The sequence below is a fragment of the Moschus berezovskii genome, chromosome 8, assembly GCF_049115385.1.
Source record: "Moschus berezovskii isolate FMDL1 chromosome 8, NW_MosBer_1.0, whole genome shotgun sequence".
Classification (NCBI taxonomy): domain Eukaryota; kingdom Metazoa; phylum Chordata; class Mammalia; order Artiodactyla; family Moschidae; genus Moschus; species Moschus berezovskii.
The window spans coordinates 99,408,868-99,429,263 of NC_142467.1; the positions used below are offsets into that span (position 1 = coordinate 99,408,868).

Here is a 20,396-nt window from a genome sequence, read left to right on the forward strand (position 1 = left end):
TTGTTTACTGAATCAGTATTATTTGTTGCACTCAACAAAAACATATGTATGAAAAAGTGAAGTCTACCAAGGCTAACCTCTTGTGTAGCTGAGTTTTATTTCAAAAAACTTTTACCAGAACACCCACACATTTGAATGTTCATGTATCTCCATGAAAGATATATATTGTAAAACCAAAGAATTATGAAACCCCATGAAATTATCAGTGTATAAAATTCTATTTGGTTTGAACATTTGACTTCATTTAGAATCTAACTTGGCTTGCCTGATGGCTCAGTGGGTAAATAATCCTCCAGCAATGCAGGAGATGCAGGAGATGTGAATTCTATCCCAGGGCCGAGAAAAACTCCTGGAGGAGGAAAATCAAAACCCATTCCAGTATTCTTGCTTGAAAAATCCCATGGACAGAGGAGCCTGGTGGGCTACTTTCCATGGGGTTTCAAAGAGTTGCATCTTTTACATGACTTAGCCACTAAACACCAGCATACCACCATAGAATGAGTATTTTTCTTCTCAAAGGAGAAAGATATTTAGTATTCTATATGTTCTCCTTAACAGTGGGGGGCTGATATTTTACTGTGTTTTTGAATTTGCTGTCTCAGAATTTCCTTGTTGATCTTACAGACTTTGGCTCAGTCTCTATAAAGTGGAGGTATATAGAAACAGGTAAATGATCCAGACATCAATGTAGAAGGAGTTCTAGTTATAATGAATTTACCACCTCTGAGAAATATTGCTCAGTTTGTATTTCTCAAGTGTGAATAGTTTATTTTTAATTCTATGGACACTTCACTGTCTGGGTACTAGATTTATTTATCCCAACACTATTTTTTTTCCCCAAAAGGTAGTCCAGCTACATGGATCTCCAGAATTTAACAAGTTTCTCAGAATTTCTCCTCCTGGGCCTCTCAGATGATCTGAACCTGCAACCGTTCATATATGGGCTCTTCTTGTTCATGTACCTGGTCACCGTGCTGGGGAACCTTCTCATTATTCTGGCTGTCAGCTCTGACCCCCTCCTCCACACCCCCATGTACTTCTTCATCTCCAATCTGTCCTTGGCTGACATTGGTTTCAGTACCACTACAGTCCCCAAGATGCTGGTGAATATCCAGGCACACAGCAAATCTATCACCTATGCAGGCTGCTTAATTCAGATATCCTTTTTTTTTCTTTTTGGCTGTTTGGACAGTCTACTCCTGGCTGTGATGGCCTATGATCGGTTTGTGGCCATTTGTCACCCGCTACACTATTCAGTCATCATGAAGCCCCGTATCTGTGGCTTGTTGGTTCTTGTGTCATTTTTTATCAGTCTTTTGGACTCCCAGATTCATTGCTTGATGGTGTCGCAACTTACTTTCTGCAGAGATGCAGAAATCCCTCATTTCTTTTGCGATGTTCCTAAGCTTCGTGACCTTGCCTGTTCTGATACCTCAGCCAATAACATTGTCATATTTTTTGTTGGGACCATCTCTGGTTTTCTCCCTATATCAGGAATTGTTTTCTCTTACTATAGAATTATTTCCTCCATTCTGAGAGTCTCATCATCCAATGGGAGGTACAAAGCCTTCTCCACCTGTGGTTCTCACCTGTTGGTTGGTTGTTTGTTTTATGGAACAGGCCTTGGAGTGTATCTCAGTTCAGCTGTCTCTTCTTCCCCAAGGAAGGATGAAGTGGTCTCAGTGATGTACACTGTGGTCACCCCTATGCTGAACCCCTTCATCTACAGTCTGAGGAACAAGGACATTAAGAGTGTCCTGTTGAGAATTATCAGCAGAATAGTCTAATCTCAATACCTGTGCTATCATTCTGGCAAACTCTGGGAGATGGTGAATGACAGGGAAGCCTGGTGTACTATAGTACCTGGGGTGCAAAAAGTCGGACATGACTGAACAACTGAGCAACAACGATCCTTCTGGTCACAGAATTGGAAAGGGCAGCTGATATTTTGGAAATATAAACAAAATTCCCAAAACTTGAGCTATGATAACTAAGAAACAAAGAGTAAAGACTCAATTTTTCCCCAGTTTATCCTCATGCATTTACTTATTTATTTTTGCATTTTTATTATTAATATTATTTTTAAACATTTATTTCTTTATTTTATTTTTTACTTTACATTATTGTATTGGTTTTGCCATACATTGACATGAATCTGCCCCGGGTGTACGTGTGTTCCCCACCTTATAATTTTTTTTTTCATCTAATTCACTATTATCTAATGAAAGAATGGGGCAAAATAAGTATTCTTTTTTTTTTTCCATGAGCAAACACACATACATGTGTATATTTATTGTTGAAGATTTGGAGACAAACATTAAGTAACTTCCCAGCTCATTTATTTAGGGACAGAATTAGGATGAAAGCTCAGGTCTTCTCACCCCAAGACACTTTCTTCCTACAATTGCACATTGCCTTTCTCCAAGACATTACACACAATGAATTTTACGTTTTTTTCACACATCAAAATTAGCAAGACGTTGCAATGAGTTTCTATCACTGTGGAGGGATTTTAAGATGGTTAGGACACAGATGAAAGAGTAATGAATGAGTGTTGTAATTAAAGAGTCTATAGATGGAATTCCAGAGGTCTATAAGCCTTTAAAATTGTTTGCAGATGTGTATGTGTGTGTGCATTTATTTTCTTTTTTTAAAAATTTACTAATTTATTTTACTTTATAATATTGTATTGGTCTTGCCATACATTGACTTGAATCCGCCATGAGTGTACATGTGTTCCCCATCTTGAACCCACCTTCCACCTCTGTCCTCATCCCATCCCTATGGGTCATCCCAGTGTACCAACCCCGAGCACCCTGTATCATGCATCAAACCTGGACTGGCGATTCGTTTCACATATGATACTTTACATGTTTCAATGCCATTCTCCCATATCATCCCGCCCTCGCCCTTTCCCACAGAGTCCAAAAGACTGTTCTATACATCTGTGTCTCTTGTGCTGTCTCGTATACAGGGTTATCGTTACCTTCTTTCTAAATTCCATATATGTGCATTAGTATATTGTACTGGTGTTTTTCTTTCTGGCTTACTTCACTCTGTATAATAGGCTCCAGTTTCATCCACTTCATTCTGTATAATAGGCTCCAGTTTCATCCACTTCATTAGAACTGATTCAGATGTATTCTTTTTAATGACTGAGTAATATTCTATTGTGTATATGTACCACAGCTTTCTTATCAATTTGTCTGCTGATGGACATCTAGGTTGCTTCCATGTCCTGGCTATTATAAACAGTACTGCGATGAACACTGGGGTACACGTATCTCTTTCGATTCTGGTTTCCTCAGTGTGTATGCCCAGCAGTGGGATTGCTGTGTCATATGGCAGTTCTATTTCCAGTTTTTAAAGGAATCTCCACACTGTTCTCCATAGTGGTTGTACTAGTTTGCATTCCCACCAACAGTGTAAGAGGGTTCCCTTTTCTCCACACCCTCTCCAGCATTTATTGCTTGTAGACTTTTGGATAGCAGCCATTCTGGCTGGCGTGAAATGGTACCTCATTGTGGTTTTGATTTGCATTTCTCTGATTATGAGGGATGTTGAGCATCTTTTCATGTGTTTGTTAGTCATCTGTATATCTTCTTTGGAGAAACGCCTGTTTAGTTCTTTGGCCCACTTTTTGATTGGGTCTTTTAATTTTCTGGAATTGAACTGCAGGAGTTGCTTGTATATTTTTCAGATACATTTTTTGTCAGTTGCTTCATTTGCTATTATTTTCTCCCATCCTGAAGGTTGTCTTTTCACCTTGCTTATAGTTTCCTTTGTTGTGCAGAAGCTTTTAATTTTAATTAGGTCCCATTTGTTTATTTTTGCTTTTATTTCCAATATTCTGGGAGGTGAGTCATAGAGGATCCTGCTGTGATTTATGTTGGAGAGTGTTTTGCTATGTTCTTCTCTAGGAGTTTTATAGTTTCTGGTCTTATGTTTAGATCTTTAATCCATTTTGAGTTTATTTTTGTGTATGGTGTTAGAAAGTGTTCTAGTTTCATTCTTTTAAAAGTGGTTGACCAGTTTTCCCAGAACCACTTGTTAGAGAGATTGTCTTTTCACCACTGAATATTCTAGCCTCCTTTGTCAAAGATAAGGTGTCCATAGGTGCATGGATTTATCTCTGGGCTTTCTATTTTGTTTCATTGATCTATATTTATGTCTTTGTGCCAGTACCATACTGTCTTGAAGACTGTGGCTTTGTAGTACATCCTGAAGTCAGGCATGTCGATTCCTCCAGTTCCATTCTTCTTTCTCAAGATTACTTTGGCTATTCGAGGTTTTCTTGTATTTGCATACAAACTATGAAATTATTTGTTCTAGTCCTCTGAAAAATACCGTTGGAAACTTGATAGGAATTGCATTGAATCTATAGATTGCTTTGGGTAATATACTCATTTTCACTATATTGATTCTTCCAATCCATGAACACAGTATATTTCTCCATCTATTAGTGTCCTTTTTGATTTCTTTCACCAGTGTTTTATAATTTTCTATATATAGGTCTTTTGTTTCTTTAGGTAGATATATTCCTAAGTATTTTATTCTTTCCATTGCAATGGTGAATGGGATTGTTTCCTTAATTTCTCTTTCTGTTTTCTCATTGTTAGTGTATAGGAATGCAAGGGATTTCTGTTTGTTAATTTTATATCCTTCAACTTTACTATATTCATTGATTAGCTCTAGTAATTTTCTGGTGGAGTCTTTAGGGTTTTCTATGTAGCGGATCATGTCAGCTGCAAACAGTGAGAGTTTTACTTCTTCTTTTCCAATCTGGATTCCTTTTATTTCTTTTTCTGCTCTGATTGCTGTGGCCAAAACTTCCAAAACTATGTTGAACAGTAGTGGTGAGAGTGGGCACCCTTTTCTTGTTCCTGACTTTAAGGGAAATGCTTTCAAGTTTTTACCACTGAGGATAATGTTTTTGATGGTTTGTCATATATAGCTTTTATTATGTTGAGGTAGGATCCTTCTATTCCTGCTTTCTGGAGGGTTTTTATCATAAATGGATGTTGAATTTTGTCCAAGGGTTTTATTTTTTAATTGGAGGAAAATTGCTTTACAATGTTGTACTGATTTCTGCCATAAAACAATGCAAATCAGCCATAATTATATCACCTGAAAAGGCTCATTTTAATAAAACTAAAATATAAGAGAGAAAACATTGTAACTGATGCCACATAAACAAAGAGAATCTAAACGAATAGCCAGTCCAGGTTCAATGCATGATAAAGAATGCTCGGGGCTGGTGTACTGGGATGAACCAGAGGGATGGGATGGGGAGGGAGGTGGGAGGGGGGTTCAAGATAGGGAACACATGTACACCCAGGGCAGATTCATGTTAATGTATGGCAAAATCAATACAATAATGTCAAGTAATTAGCGTCCAATTAAAATAAATATTTTTTTTAAAAAAAGAGACACACATGTACTCCAATGTTCATGGCAGCACTGTTTATAATAGCCAGGACATGGAAGCAACCTAGATGTCCATCAGCAGACGAATGGATAAGAAAGCTGTGGTACATATACACAATGGAGTATTACTCAGCAATTAAAAAGAATACATTTGAATCAGTTCTAATGAAGTGGATGAAACTGGAGCCTATTATACTGAGTGAAATAAGCCAGAAAGAAAATACCAATACAGTATACTAATGCATATATATGGAATTTAGAAGGATGACAATGATAACCCTGTATACAAGACAGCAAAAGAGACACAGATATATAGAACAGTCTTTTGGACTCTGTGGGAGATGGCGAGGGTGGGATTATGTGGGAGAATGGCATTGAAACATGTAAAGTATCATATATGAAATGAATTGCCAGTCCAGGTTCAATGCATGATACAGGGTGCTCGGGGCTGGTGCACTGGGATGACCCATAGGGATGGGATGGTGACGGAGGTGGGAGCGGGGTTCAAGATGGGGAACACATGTACACCTGGGGCAGATTCATGTCAGTGTATGGCAAAACAAATATAATAATGTAAAGAAAAAAAAATAAAGAAATGTCATCAAACCATTATTAAAAACAAAAAAGAAACTCTCTTCCCTTTCATCCCAGTCAGATATCCCTTGATCACTGTGCTTTTCTTTCTGGGGATTCATGGCAGACACAGTGGTGAGCATGTGTGACACCTGCTACATTAGCTATAGGAAGGAAGTCTGAGTTGAAGGTGGGGATCCTAGGAAGATTCTGCCTATGACAATTCAAGTCAGTTCTTTCTCTTGCCCCTGGTCTCGAATTTTACTTCACTGTCAACTTTCTCCTTTATTCTTGTAATTTACACCTTCTTGATCACTAAGGGAGTGTAAAGTCAGAGTGTTGGGTTCTATTCTTAGGCAGGAAATAAGAAACAGTTCAAAGGTTTTAATATATCTTAGGAAAATTGGAAGAGACTCCTGAACCTCTGCTTAAACTCCCTCTGAAATATAGGGAAACAGAATGGACAAGTTCAGTGCATGAGACCCACAATTTAATTTTGATTCTTATCTGCCCTACTTATTATCTGAATGGCAAAGAACTGGGCAAGTTACTAATATCTTTAAGCCTGCATTGCCATCTAAGTTAATACATAGTTGACAAAACTGCATTAAGAATGAAACAAAATGAGTATTAAGCATGTGAATAAATGTGTGATGGATGCATTATAGTAAAAGCAACTGAATTTTAAGTATTGTTGTAATTATTGTTATTCTCAAGGTTAAGTACCAATCACTCAAATAAAATATCCTGTGATCTGAGGTTTGGTTTTCACTAGACCCTGAGAGAACATTTTACTTTTTGTTCTTTATGCTAGTGGATTCTGAATGTCTGGAAAAAATTGAGACTCACTTATTTCTGATTCCCCAGAGCCTTTCCTTGCTTGTCACAGAAGAGATTGAAACAAGAAAATTTTTTGCTAAATATTGAATAGACTCTTTCTGTTTCTCATAAACAATATGTGTAGGCAATGTGGCTTCCACTCACTGGGCACTTTCCTGCCTGAGTTTCCTTCATTCCAGTGATGTTGTGTAGGGTTAGACAAAAGAAAAAATGGTACTTGCATGACTCTGTCACTTTCTACAGGAGCTATCCTTTTACATTTAATAGAATCTATAACATTCAGTTGGGCTTCCCTGGTGGCTCAGAGGGTAAAGAATCCATCTGCAATGTGGGAGACCTGGGTCAGGAAGATTCCATGGAGAAGGAAATGGCTACCCACTCCAGTATTCTTGCCTTGAGGATTCCATGGACAGCGGAGCCTGATGAGTTACAGTCCATGGGGTCCCAAAGAGCTGGACACACCTGTGCAACTGACACATTCACTTTTCACTTTCACAACATTCAGTAATTTTTTAAAAAGAGTGGATCATAAAAATGAAAAAAAAAAGAAAAAGAGAAAAAGGGAAGTTAATTTTATTATGTGGACTGAGGTATATTTTAGGATTTCCACTTATTCTCTGAATGAATTCCCTGAGATGTGGTAGGCTTCTAATTTTACTTCATATATATAAAATATTGGAGAATGAAATGGCAACCCACTCCAGTATTCTTGCCTGGAGAATCTTATGAACAGAGGAGCCTGACAGTCTACAGTCCATGGGGTTGCAAGAGTCGGACACGACTTAGTGACTAAACCACCACCATAATAGAATATAAAATCATTAAACTGATGCTAGAATTGTATTTCATCAGCTAACTACTTCAATAATAAATCAAATTCTGTACACTTAAAACTATCACAATATTGTTAATCAACTATGTGAAAGTGAAGTTGCTCAGTCGTGTCCGACTCTTTGCAACCCCATGGACTGTAGCCTACCAGGCTCCTCCATCCATGGGATTTTCCAGGCAATAGTACTGGAGCAGGTTGCCATTTCCTTCTCCAGGGGATCTTCCCAACACAGGGATCGAACCCGGGCCTTCCACATTGTAGACAGACACTTTACCATATGAGCCATCAGGGAAGTTCTAAAAAAGTGAGTCGCTCAGTCATGTCCGACTCTTTGTGACCCCATAGACTATACGGTCCATGGAATTCTCCAGGTCAGGATACTGGAGTGGGTAACCTTTCCCTTCTCCAGGGGATCTTCCCAATCCAAGGATCAAACCCAGGTCTCCCACATTGCAGGCAGATTCTTTACCAGTTGAGCCACAAGCAAAGCCCAAAGGAGAACTTTCGGTGACTTATCCATCCCCACCCTGGATGGGACTCGCACCTACAATCCCTGGTTTAGGATGCCAGTGCCTTATCCATTAGGCCACTGGGGCTTCACAGAAATGAAATGAAAGTCGCTCAGTCGGGTCTGACTCTTTGCAACCCCATGGACTTCTCCATGGAATTCTCCAGGCCAGAATACTGCAGTGGGTAACCTTTCCCTTCTCCAGGGGATCTTCCCAACCCAGGGATTGAAGCCAAGTCTCCTGCATTGCAGGCGGAGTCTTTACCAGCTGAGCTACCAGGGAAGCCCAAACCACAAGGTGTGGCAGTGGTGGGATACTCCAGTATAAAATAAAAAGTTAAAAAATTCTGATTTAAAAATGGTGACTGAATATTTGACCTGGACAAAGGAGCCTGTTGGACTACAGTCCATAGTGTCACAAAGAGTTGGACACGACAGAAGCAACTTAGCACACACAGGGGCTCCCCAGGTGGTACTAGTGCAATCCTCCTGTCAGTGCAGGTGATGGAAGAGACATGGGTTCAATCCCTGGGTCGGGACGATCCCCTGGAGGAGAGCATGGCAACCCACTCCAGTATTCTTGCCTGGAGAATCCCATGGACAGAGAAGCCTGGCAAGCTATAGTCCTTGGGACTGCAGAGTCAGACCCAACTGAGACACTACTGGGGATCAGGTTGGCCTGCCCCAAAACATGCCAAAATGGCATATTGATTAGTTATAATTGATGTTATTCAAGAAGCAACTGATGCAAGAAGGAGATTCTGATTCTTGTCTCTTTCCCTGAAATTGGTAAATAAATCTTGCACATGAAAGGGGCTCTCCCGTATCTGGAGATAGAAGGATCCCTTTATCATCAGAGATGGGGGATTTGGAGCCTAGAAGTTATGTAAGCAAACCTTGTTATTTCTTTAATATACTACCCCCAAGTCCAAGCTGTTAAGATTCTTCATTAATGAAGAACCTAAAGCCTAAATTTCTTTGTCCTGTCAATTCCCCATCAATTTATTGTTTCTCTGAAAATGGATACATGTTACCTGCTTCAGACACTTCTTAGGCCCCATTTCAATGAGACCTCCATGTGCATGAATTCAAATTTGTTATTCTTTTTCTCCTGTTAATCTGACTTGTGTCAATGTTATTATTAGTTTGGCCACAAGCACTCAGCAGTGGTAGATGGAGAAATTTCCCCTTCCTCAACATCACACTGTCCTACAAATGAATATTATTGGTCCGACTTCAATGTAAGGGATACCAGCGCAGAGAGGCGGGGAGATTTACACACACTCCACATTTAGTGGGTGAAAGATGCGGGTCTCACACAAAGGCTTCCTGATTCCTACCGCATGGCTCCCACCAAAGTGAATTAATTGTTTTCTTTTGAAACCTGCTTTAGTCCCAGATGAGCAAATGCAATTAGAACCATGGATTCCTCCTTCTGGGATCTGGTGAGTTTATCCGTAACTAGCAGAATGGAACAAGTGGTTTGCAGGGGCTTTTTACATGAATATTATGAATGATGGAGTTTTCTATGAATAGAAATGCCTTTTCCAGTGACATGAAAATCGTTCAGTCTTATCCTTGTGTGTGCTACCCTACAGACTGTAGGCTGCTAGCCTCCTCTGTCCACAGAGTTCTCCAAGCACGAATCCTGGAGTGGGTAGCTACTCACTTCTCCAGGGGATCTTCTGAATGCTGAGGTTGAACTCAGGTCTCCTGTACTGCAGGCAGATTCTTTACTGTTTGAGCCACTATTTTCCAGACCATTCTGTAAATCTGAGCTATGGAAACATCATTCCTTATGCAAGTCGGAAGACGGATCTTTTTAATTTTATCCCTTGACAATTGGAGCATGTACTTGCTTTTGTCTGATATCTTGTTCAGGAAAATAAGTCTAGGTAGTTAATAGGAAAGTTGCACGTTTCAATTTTTAGAACCAAGGCAATAGTCATAGGCTTACATATTTTGGAAATACTCTCTTGTGTAGGATGGAAGGCAGCTTTAGAATTCTTTTATCTGTATCATAGTAAGAAATTGAAAAATAAATGAATTTTAACCCTCAGGTAGTACGTTGCATGATTTTATGTGCTGAAATATATATATGATTTTAGTTCCCCCACCAGGAATCAAACCTGCACCACCTACATTGGAAGTATGGATTCTTAACCACTGGACCATCAGAGAAGTCCAAAAACTCTATTTTTATCAGTAATAAATATAAGTTCTAAAGCAAGTATTGTTAAACTTTTTCATTTTAGTATGTGAAGTGGATAATCGTGGTATTAATGATGCCAAAATCTTGGCTCCCTGTCTGCCAAGGCCAAATATAAATACAGAGACAGAGTCTGGAGGAAATAGAAGAGAGTTTCTTTATTTTCTTTGCCAGGTGAAAGGGAAGCACAGCAGGCTAGCACCTCGAGAACTATGCCCCCACCCCTTTCTCAGAAATAGGGAGAGGTTTTATACCCTCTTGAAGGTCTTGGATTTTTTCTTTTGCAAAGTTTCAAAACGGACACAGCTGGCATCAGGCATCACAGCAACCAAGTCTGGTGCCCCTGAGGTTCTTGGCCCATGATCTCCTTTCTGAAATGCAGGATACTACAAGACAGTGTAGGGGAGCAGATTGCCAGGTGCCGAGTAAGATCTATACGGAGTCAGAGAGTAATTAGCTTTGTGAAGTGTTGTCCAGCCACAGGTGTTTGTTAGGAGTAACAACTAAAGAATAACCAAGATTGTTTAACTCTTGTAGGCCTGTTTGGCTGGTATGTGCCAAAGATTGTTCATTCATCTCCGTTTTTGCTGCAACGAACACCCCCTGTTAGTTATTCTCTCTGTATCAGTGGGGGAAGGGAAGCAGGCATCATTCTTGTGTGGCTAAAGACAAAAACTTCAGTTTTGCTCTGTTAGACAAACATTAGCTGCCTGGTCCAGTGGCCCATCTATCTCCTTCTTTGGGCTTCTCTGGTAACTCAGCTGGTAAAGAATCTACTTCCAATGCAAGAGACCCGGCTTCGATTCCTGGGTTGGGAAGATCCCCTGTAGGAGGGCATAGAAATCCACTCCAGTATTCTGGCCTGGAGACTCCCATGGACAGAGGAGCCTAGTGGGTTACAGTCCATGGGGTCATAAACTGTTGGACATGACTGAGCAACTAAGCACATTGTGTTCTTTAATGAGATTGATATTTTTTTAAAGAGAAGAGGAATTTTTAGTCCACATTTTTCCTTAACAAGTAGGGAACAGATGTTTTACTGTGTTCATGGATTTGGGATCTCAAAATGTCCTTACTTCTCTCATATTCTTTGAACCTATGCCTCAAAAACAGATGCGTGGTGCTCACTTCGGCAGAACATATACTAAAATTGGAATGATACAGAGAAGATTAGCATGGCCCCTGCGCAAGGATGACATGCAAATTCATGAAGCGTTCCATATCTTTTGGGAGAATGGCATTGAAACATGTATATTATCATATGTGAAACAAATAATCAGTCCAGGTTCGACGCATGATACAGGATACTTGGGGCTGGTGCATGGGGATGACCCAGAAGGAGGATAAGGGGAGGAGGGAGGTGGAAAGGGGGTTCAGGAAGGGGAACTCATGTACACCCGGGGCAGATTCATGTCAATGTATGGCAAAACCAACCAATATAATATTGTAAAATAATTAGCCTCCAATGAAAAAAAAAGGAAAAAAAAAACAGATGTGTGAAGAAACAAGTGAATGCGCTGGGAATCAATAAAGATGTGTTCAGACTCAGAAAATTGTGAAAGGAACTGGGAGGTATAGTCCCCAAGCATGAACACTTTATTTATGAATTGCTCAAAGTATGGACACTTATCTGAGTATCTGTACAATTGTTGTGTGCGTACCTGCACAATTGTTGTGTGTATTCAACATTCACTTCTTTTTCAAAAGGTGCCCCATCTACATGGAACCACAGAATCATACATGTGTCTCATAATTCCTCCTCCTGGGCTTCTCAGATGATCCAGAACTACAATCTCTTCTCTTTGTGCTCTTCCTATCCCTGTACCTGGTGACTTTGCTTGGGAACCTGCTCATCACCCTGGCCATCAGCTCTGACCCCCACCTCCACAGCACTATGTATTTCTTCCTCTCCAATCTGTCCTTGGCTGACATCAGTATCAGCACCACCACCATCCCCAAGACGCTAGTGAATTTCCAAACACATAGCAAGTCCATCACTTATGCAGGGTGCATTGCTCAGGTGAACTTTTTTGCTCTTTTTGCCTGCTTGGAGAGTCTACTTCTGACAGTGATGGCCTATGACTGGTTGGTGGCCATTTGTCACCCCCTGTACTATCTGGTCATCATGAACCCCCACCTCTGTGGTTTGTTGGTCCTGGCATCACTTTCCATTAGCTTTTTGAACTCCCTGCTGCACTACTTGATGATGACACAGCTTATCTTCTGTGCAGGTGTGGAACTTCCTCATTATTTTTGTGAATTTTCTCAACTGTTCAACGTTTCCTTTTCTGACACCTCCATCAGCAGCATATTAATCCATTTCATCGGTATCATCTTTGGTGGAGTTCCACTGTCAGGGGTCCTTTACTCATAATTCTTGAATTATTTCCTCCATCCTCAGACTCTCATCATTAGGTGGGAGGTGTAAAGCCTTATCCACCTGTGGTTTTCACTTGTCAGTTATTTGCTTGTTTTATGGAACAGGCATTAGGGTGTATATAAGTTCAGCTCTCTCATCTTCCCCTAAGAAGAGTGTGGTGGCCTCAGTGATGTACACTGTGGTCACCCCTATGTGGAACCCCTTCACTTACAGTCTAAGGAACAAGGACATCAAGAGTACCCTGTGGAGGATTAGCCACAGAATAGCCTAATCTCAAATCCTGTTCCATCTCGTTTTTTGGTTCATAAGACAAGAGTTTGAGCCAACTCCAGGAGATAGTGAAGGACAGGGAAGTCTGGCGTGCTGCAGTTCACTGGTTCATAAAGAATCAGACACAATTTAGTGACTGAACAATCACAAATAAGATTTACAAAGGCAGTAAAGTCAAATATGTGCAACAAGAAGTTCTGAATATGCAAACACATAGTGTATATATACTTATCTGGCTTCCTGTTTTCTGTTTATGCAGGTTATCCTCTTAGAATAGCTTTAATCACTGGGGAGATTCTTTTTGAATTCTCCACATAAGTCATATTTCCATCAGGATTTTTCTAGTACACCAGTATATCATTCTGTCTTTCCTTATACATGATCCAGGACCCTTGATCATGGACCGTCTTGTTTCTCTCATTACAAAATAATCATAGCTCTCTCTTTCTTAAATTTACTGTTTCTATATTTTCATATGATTTTTTCCACTATTTGATATGAGAATCCAAATCTTACCTGAAAGACCAAGATGTTTAATATCTTTTATCCCCTAATGATCTTGACCAGGTTTTTGAGCAAATAGGGTGACTAATTTCCCATTTTTAATTACATGCTTCCACTAACTCCCTTTCTCCCTGGATCACTGAACCTTGTATAGAGTGCTTTACAGCTCCTGAAAGAAGTAATGTTTGGTTTATTTCTATTAGTATGTATACTCAGTAGGATCCGTTTTTGTCCAGCTACTAGTGTGCACAGGATTGTCACAAAACACAGAGTGTGTTTATATGATTCACAAAAATAACAAAGTGATAAAAAGTGAGGATAGACATTTCTCAATTGGACGTCTAAAAAGACAATACAAGAAAGTGTTGATCTACCTGTTTCCTTGAAGAATATACATCATAGCAGGGAGGGGAGATTCAGAAAATCACAAAACAAATCTATGAAAAACACATCATTGGTTTTCAAATGCCAAGTCTTCCAAACTCATTTCAGTAGTTTTTCTAGCAACCAATCTCTGGTTCCCACTATGAAATGATTTCACTTTCTTTTTACATTATTCTCATTGCTCTAACATTCTATTAATAAAATTTATTGATACCCACTTCTTTTCCCCTAAATATTCTCTACACACCAGTTATTTGGTCATCCCCCTAACTTTTCTCTGATGTGTTTGCACAACTATAATTAACATTTTTCTTCCATGTACAACCTAATTGAGTATACATTTTACTTATCAACTAGCAAGTTAATGAGGAACCAATCTCTTGAATTTCTCATACATAGACTCTGAGCCAGGAAGACAGAAACATAAGGGGTAGCGGGTTACAACGGACCATCATCTCACATAAGTGTGTGTGAAAGTGTTAGTCACTCAGTCATGTAGTACGCTGTAGCCCACCAGGCTCCTCTGTCCATGGAATGTAAGCCAAAAGCACATTAATGACATCCAGAATTCAAATACAAAAGTTATTTTTAAAATATACATTTAGAGAGGGAGATGTGTCCTCTCTAATTGAGCAGAAATCAAAGGTTTGTTGAACTCAGACACTGAATGGCTCTGGCTTGTTCTAACATCAATGGAAGGACTCTAAGAATGTAAGAGAAACTAGAGGTATTTCTGACTCTATGACTGGAAACAGCATGGTGGGATCTGCAGAATAAGCCACAACAGGGCAAATTCTTCATGTGCCAGGTCTTCTACAGGGAAATTTTCTTGAAAAATAACTAACAGAAGATTAATTTCCAAAATATACAAGCAGCTTGTACAACTCAATACCAGAAAAACAAACAACCCAATCAAAAAGTGGGGAAAAGACCTAAACAGGCATTTCTCTAAAGAAGACATACAGATGACTAACAAACACATGAAAAGATGCTCAACAATGCTCATTATTAGAGAAATGCAAATCAAAATTACAATGAGATATCACCTCACACTGGTCAGAATGGCCCACATCAAAAAGTCTACAAACAATAAATGCTGGAAAGGCTACGGTGAAAAGGAAATACTCTTGTACTGTTGGTGGGAATGTAAATTGATACAGCCACCATGGAAGATGGTATGGGGATTCCTTCTAAAACTAATAATAAAACCACCATATGATCCAGCAATCTCACTCTTAGGCCTGTAACCTGAGGAAACCAAAATTGAAAGAGACACATGTATCCCATTGTTAACTGCAGCACTATTTACAATAGTTAGAACTTGGAAGCACCCTAGATGTCCATCGACAGATGAATGGATAAAGAAGTTGTGGTATATATACACAATGGAATATTACTCAGCCATAAAAAGGGATGCATTTGAGTCAATTCTAATGAGGTGGATGAACCTAGAACCTATTATACAGAGTGAAGTGAGTCAGAAAGAGAAAGATAAATATCATATTCTAACATATATACAGAATCTAAAAAAATAGTACTGAAGAATTTTCTTACAGGGCAACAATGGAGAAACAGACATATAGAGAATAGACTTATGGAGATGGGGAGAGGGGAGGAGAGGGTGAGATGTATGGAAAGAGTAACATGGAAACTTACATTACCATATGCAAAATATATAGTCAAGGGGAATTTGCTGAATGGCTCAGAAAACTCAAACAGGGGCTCTGTATCAACCTAGAGGTGTGGGATGGGAGGGGAGATGGGAGGGAGCTCCAAAAAGGAGGGGATATATGCATACCCATGGCTAATTCATGTTGAGGCTTGACAGAAAACAGCAAAATTCTGTAAAGCAATTATCCTTCAATAAAAAATAAATTAATTAAAAAAAAGAAGATGTGTTGTTGTATAAATGGAATACTCCTCAGCTATGAAAAAGAATGAAATAATGCCATTTAGAGCTACAAGGATGGACCTAGAGAGCATAATAAGTGAAATAAGTCAGAAAGAGAAAGACCAATTATCATGTGATATCACTTACATACAGAAACTAAAAGAATAACACAAATGAACTTAAAAAAAAACCAGAAATAGAGTCACAGATATAAAAAACAAACTGATGGTTACTAAAAGGGAAGGCACAGGGAAGGACACATTGGAAGTTTGAGATTAACTTCCATATATACACTGCTGCTGCTGCTAAGTCACTTCAGTCGTGTCCGACTCTGTGTGACCCCATAGACGTAAGCCCACCAGGCTCCCCTGTCCCTGGGATTCTCCAGGCAAGAACACCGGAACGGGCTGCCATTTCCTTCTCCAATGTGTGAAAGTGAAAGAGAAGTCGCTCAGTCATGTCCGACCCTTAGTGACCCCACGGACTGCAGCCTACCAGGCTCCTCCATCCATGGGATTTTCTAGGCAAGAGTACCGGAGTGGATTGCCATTGCCTTCTCCAATATATACACTGCTATATATAAAATAAACAACAAAAATTTACTGAATAGCATAGGGAACTATATTCTATATATACAGACCTATAATAATCTATAATGGAAAATAATATAAAAATAATAGATATATATTTGTAAAAGAAGTGCCTGAAGTTTACAATAATGTAAACAACTTGGACTTCAGTGGTGAGGAGTAGAGGTCAGCCTCCTCTTGAGAAGAGGAAAAGTCTAGGTCCTTCCTAATACAATCACTTTTCTTCTTTTCCTCCTCCATGAAATTAGCAAATCCTCAGAGACTGAGAGACCATGGACAAATTCATCTAATTATCTTTCAGGTGCATTGAGGTCTCAAGGCTATATCATTGTAAATAATTAGCCTATGCTTCCCCACCCTTAAGTTAGTCAGCTCTAGTCCACTGGGTGTCATACCTTGTCTTTCATCTCCCAGAGTTGTTGTCTGAACCTGGAAGCCCATACTTGAGTCTGTTTTCTTATGAGTCCTGCGGACACAGCCTCAACCTTCATCCAACAGCCAGCATGAGAAGGGCAGGCAATCTGCATCCTTCAGTCCCGCTTCAGCGGAGACAAAGCCCAACCCAGTGAGTATCAAATGCAAAGGCACACACTGAATGCAGGAAGGATGGGGAAGCCTTGTTTACTCACAATTAAGGCAGTGGGACAGTTGGGATAGCCAGTGGAAGGGCACCAAAATACACAGATTCAGCTAAGAGGCCTATGAAGTTTATGTTGTTAGTGGTGGGCATCCAAGAACTCTTATTTAAATTTCTATTTTCCTCTAACATTGGTTCTGTCTTGGGGGGGGGGGTGTGCATTTTTTTTCTACCTGAGCAGGAAAGAGGTCCCTCTAAATTGTCCCGCAAGCGCTCCAAAATATCATGAAGGTAATGATGATGAAAATGATGACAGTAACCACAGTGTCACAAAACTTTACCTAAGGATTCCAAGTCCAGGAGCTGAGCTGTTTTTCATGTAATTGTTATTTTTATATGCTTTACTATCACCTCCAAAGACAGCAATACCATTACTATCATTTTGTAGTTCTGGATAAGGACACAATACTTTAAGGTAATGTTTATAAACCCTGGGGAGATAGAGGGTAAAGTCAGATTTGAATGTAGACAGTGATATTCCATTCATAATGCACCTAAACAATATCCTTTCCTGCTAGCCCAGCCTGCATTCAGGGAACTGAGTTTAGGAGAAATGCAGACTCTGTATAAGGAAATAGTGACTTGAAAAGCTCTCAGGCTGCTGTAAGAAGGCCAACTTAGGGTTTGAGATCTGGCTTTGGTCTGAAATTTCTCAACTGTTCATAAGAAAGGAGACCCTGAATGCAGGAAGGATTGGGGGAGATTTGTTTTCTCATCATCAAGGCAGTGAGACAGTTGGGATAGCCAGTGGAAGGGCACCAAATGTGCATAGGTTCAAAGCAGAGATTTGAGAACTCTTATTTAAATTTCTATTTTTCTCCCACACTGGTTCTATCTTCCTTGGGCATCTTTTCCAGCAGAGCAGGAAATAGGTCTCCCTAAACTGTCCCCCTAAGTTCTCCAGATGATCATGAAGGTGATGGTGATGAAAATGATGACAGTAAGCACAATATCACAAACTTTTACCTGGGATTCCATTTGCCAGGAGCTGAGCTAAGATTTTTCTGAAGCTTGTTTTTTTTTTTTTTAATCTGCATTACCACCCCCAGAACATGCATTATCATCTCTTACAGTTGAGGATAGGAACACAATATTTTTATGTAATTTTTATCAGGCCCTGTGTGGAGTAGAAAAGGGGTAAAGTCAGAGTTGAATGCAGGTAGAGAAAATTCATTCATAGGGTACTTATACAATATAGGTGATGGTGGTGGTTTAGTTACTAAGTTGTGTCTGAATCTTGCAACCACATGGACTATAGCCTGCCAGGCTCCTCTGTCCATGGGATTTCCCAGGCAAGAACATTGGAATGGGTTGCCATTTCCGTTTCCAGGGGATCTTTCTGATCCAAGGGTTGAATCTCCATCTCCTGCACTGAAAGTGGATTGTTTACACCGAGTCACCAGGGAAGCCCCTCTAGACAGTATTCTATCTTGCTAACTCAGCCTGCATTCAGGGAACTGACCTTAGGAGAAATGCAAAGTCTCTATAAGGAAATATGGACTTAAAAACTTTTTAAGCTGTCATAAGAAGGCCGACTTAGTGTTTGAGACCTGGCTTTGGTCTTAAATTTCTCAAATATTCATAAAAGGGCTGGATTTGATGAGAAATCAACCCCTTAGAAATGTTTAGGCTTGGAGACATGTAAGAAGGAACTAACAGCAAAAACAACTAACTAACCTAGCAACTAACAGCAAAAACAAACAAACAAAAAAAAAAACCCAGATATTTTATTGTGTTCCTGGATTTGTGATCTCAAAATGTCCTTCCTTCTCCAATATTCTTTAGTCCCATGTGTAAAATGTCATGGTCCGGGTGTGGGTTGGAAAAGAATTTCCAGACATGAGACAGAATGAGAGGGAAATAAAGTTTATTAGAGTGGGAGACGCTGTTAGAACAGCAGGCCAGCTCAAGGGAGAGCAGACGTTGAACAGGGGTCCTTAGTCCATTTTTATAGCCAGGGTACAAGGAGTAGGATAGGGGTCTTGCAGGTCATTTGCTGATTGTATGAGGCATGTATACTGGGTAGAGGGAAGAGTAGGGCAAGTACCTTCTCCCTATGGGGTAGGAGAGGAGACAGGTTGTACTGTTCCATTAATAGTTACACCATGGGAGAGGGAAGGATGATAAGGGCCTGGTTTTTCTGTTTCTGCATTCCAAGACTCTCCTTGATTTTGTCTGCTCTTTCATCCTTGGGTCACCACATAAATGGGTGCAAAGAAAGAGGTGACTATTTTGATCATCAATAAAGGCATGCTCACAACTGAGAACTTAGAAATATTGCAGAAATACTGTGGTATACAATCAAGTATGAAGACTTTATTTATGTGTTACTTAAATCCAATGTATGAACACTTATCTGGATGCCTCTACATTTGTTTTGCTTATTTAACACTCTTCTCTTTCAAAAGATGCCCCATCAACATGGAACCACAGAATCTTACACGTGTCTCAGATTTCCTCCTGCTGGGACTCTCAGATGATCCAGAACTTCAGCCCCTCCTCTTTGGACTCTTCCTGACCATGTACCTGCTGACCATGCTTGGGAACCTGCTCATCATCCTGGCTTTTATCTCTGATTCCCACCTCCACACCCCCATGTACTTCTTTCTCTCCAATCTGTCATTGACTGACATCAGTATCAGCACCACCACTGTCCCCAAGATGCTAGTGAACCTCCAGAGGAACAGCAAATCCATCACCTATGCAGGATGCCTAGCTCAGGTGGCCTTCTTTTCTCTTTTTGCATGTTTGGAAAGTCTCCTTTTGACAGTGATGGCCTATGACCGGTTGGTGGCCATCTGTCACCCTCTACACTACCTGGTCATTATGAACCCCCGCACCTGTGGCTTGTTGGTCCTGGCATCATTTTTCACCAGCTTTCTGACCTCCCAACTGCACTACTTGATGATGTCACAGCTTACCTTCTGGGCAGATATGGAAATCCCTCATTTCTTTTGTGACCTTTCTCAACTCCTCAAGTTTGCCTGTTCAGACACCTCCATCAATAACATATTAATCCTTTTCATTGGTACCATTTTTGGTGGAGTTCCACTCTTAGGAGTTCTTTACTCTTATTATCGAATTATTTCCTCCATTATCAGAGTCTCATCATCATGTGGGAATTACAAAGCCTTCTCCACCTGTGGCTCTCACCTGGCAGTTGTTTGTTTGTTTTATGGAACAGGTCTTGGTGTATACCTCAGTTCAGCTGTTTCATCTTCCCCCAGGAAGGGCGCTGTGGCCTCAGTGATGTACACTGTGGTCACCCCTATGCTGAACCCCACCATCTACAGTCTAAGGAACAAGGACATCAAGAGTGCCCTTTGGAGAATTGCCCATAGGATTGCCTAA

General features: G+C 40.1%; 2 protein-coding genes, 1 non-coding gene and 1 pseudogene across 3 annotated transcripts; all 4 read left to right on the forward strand.

The window, feature by feature from the left end:
* Positions 1–827: 827 nt before the first annotated feature.
* Positions 828–1,787, forward strand: LOC129558471 (olfactory receptor 7E178-like). The gene has a single exon (XM_055429634.2). It carries the CDS (start codon positions 858–860, stop codon positions 1,785–1,787), a length of 930 nt encoding a protein of 309 aa, XP_055285609.2. The 5' UTR covers positions 828–857.
* Positions 1,788–11,509: 9,722 nt separating this feature from the next.
* Positions 11,510–11,616, forward strand: LOC129559707 (U6 spliceosomal RNA). Its single transcript, XR_008686637.1, has one exon. It is a non-coding gene; the product is annotated as a U6 spliceosomal RNA (small nuclear RNA).
* Positions 11,617–12,088: 472 nt separating this feature from the next.
* On the forward strand, positions 12,089–13,040 carry LOC129558213 (olfactory receptor 7E178-like; annotated as a pseudogene).
* A 6,210-nt stretch (positions 13,041–19,250) lies between these two features.
* LOC129558421 (olfactory receptor 7E178-like) lies at positions 19,251–20,396 on the forward strand. The gene has a single exon (XM_055429572.2). The coding sequence runs from the start codon at positions 19,251–19,253 to the stop codon at positions 20,394–20,396; it is 1,146 nt and encodes a 381-aa protein (XP_055285547.2).

What these genes read in the sequence shown, in the direction of transcription:
- LOC129558421 (XM_055429572.2), top strand. Translation starts at nt 19,251, where the DNA reads ATGGGTGCAAAGAAAGAGGTGACTATTTTGATCATCAATAAAGGCATG.
- LOC129558471 (XM_055429634.2), top strand. Translation starts at nt 858, where the DNA reads ATGGATCTCCAGAATTTAACAAGTTTCTCAGAATTTCTCCTCCTGGGC.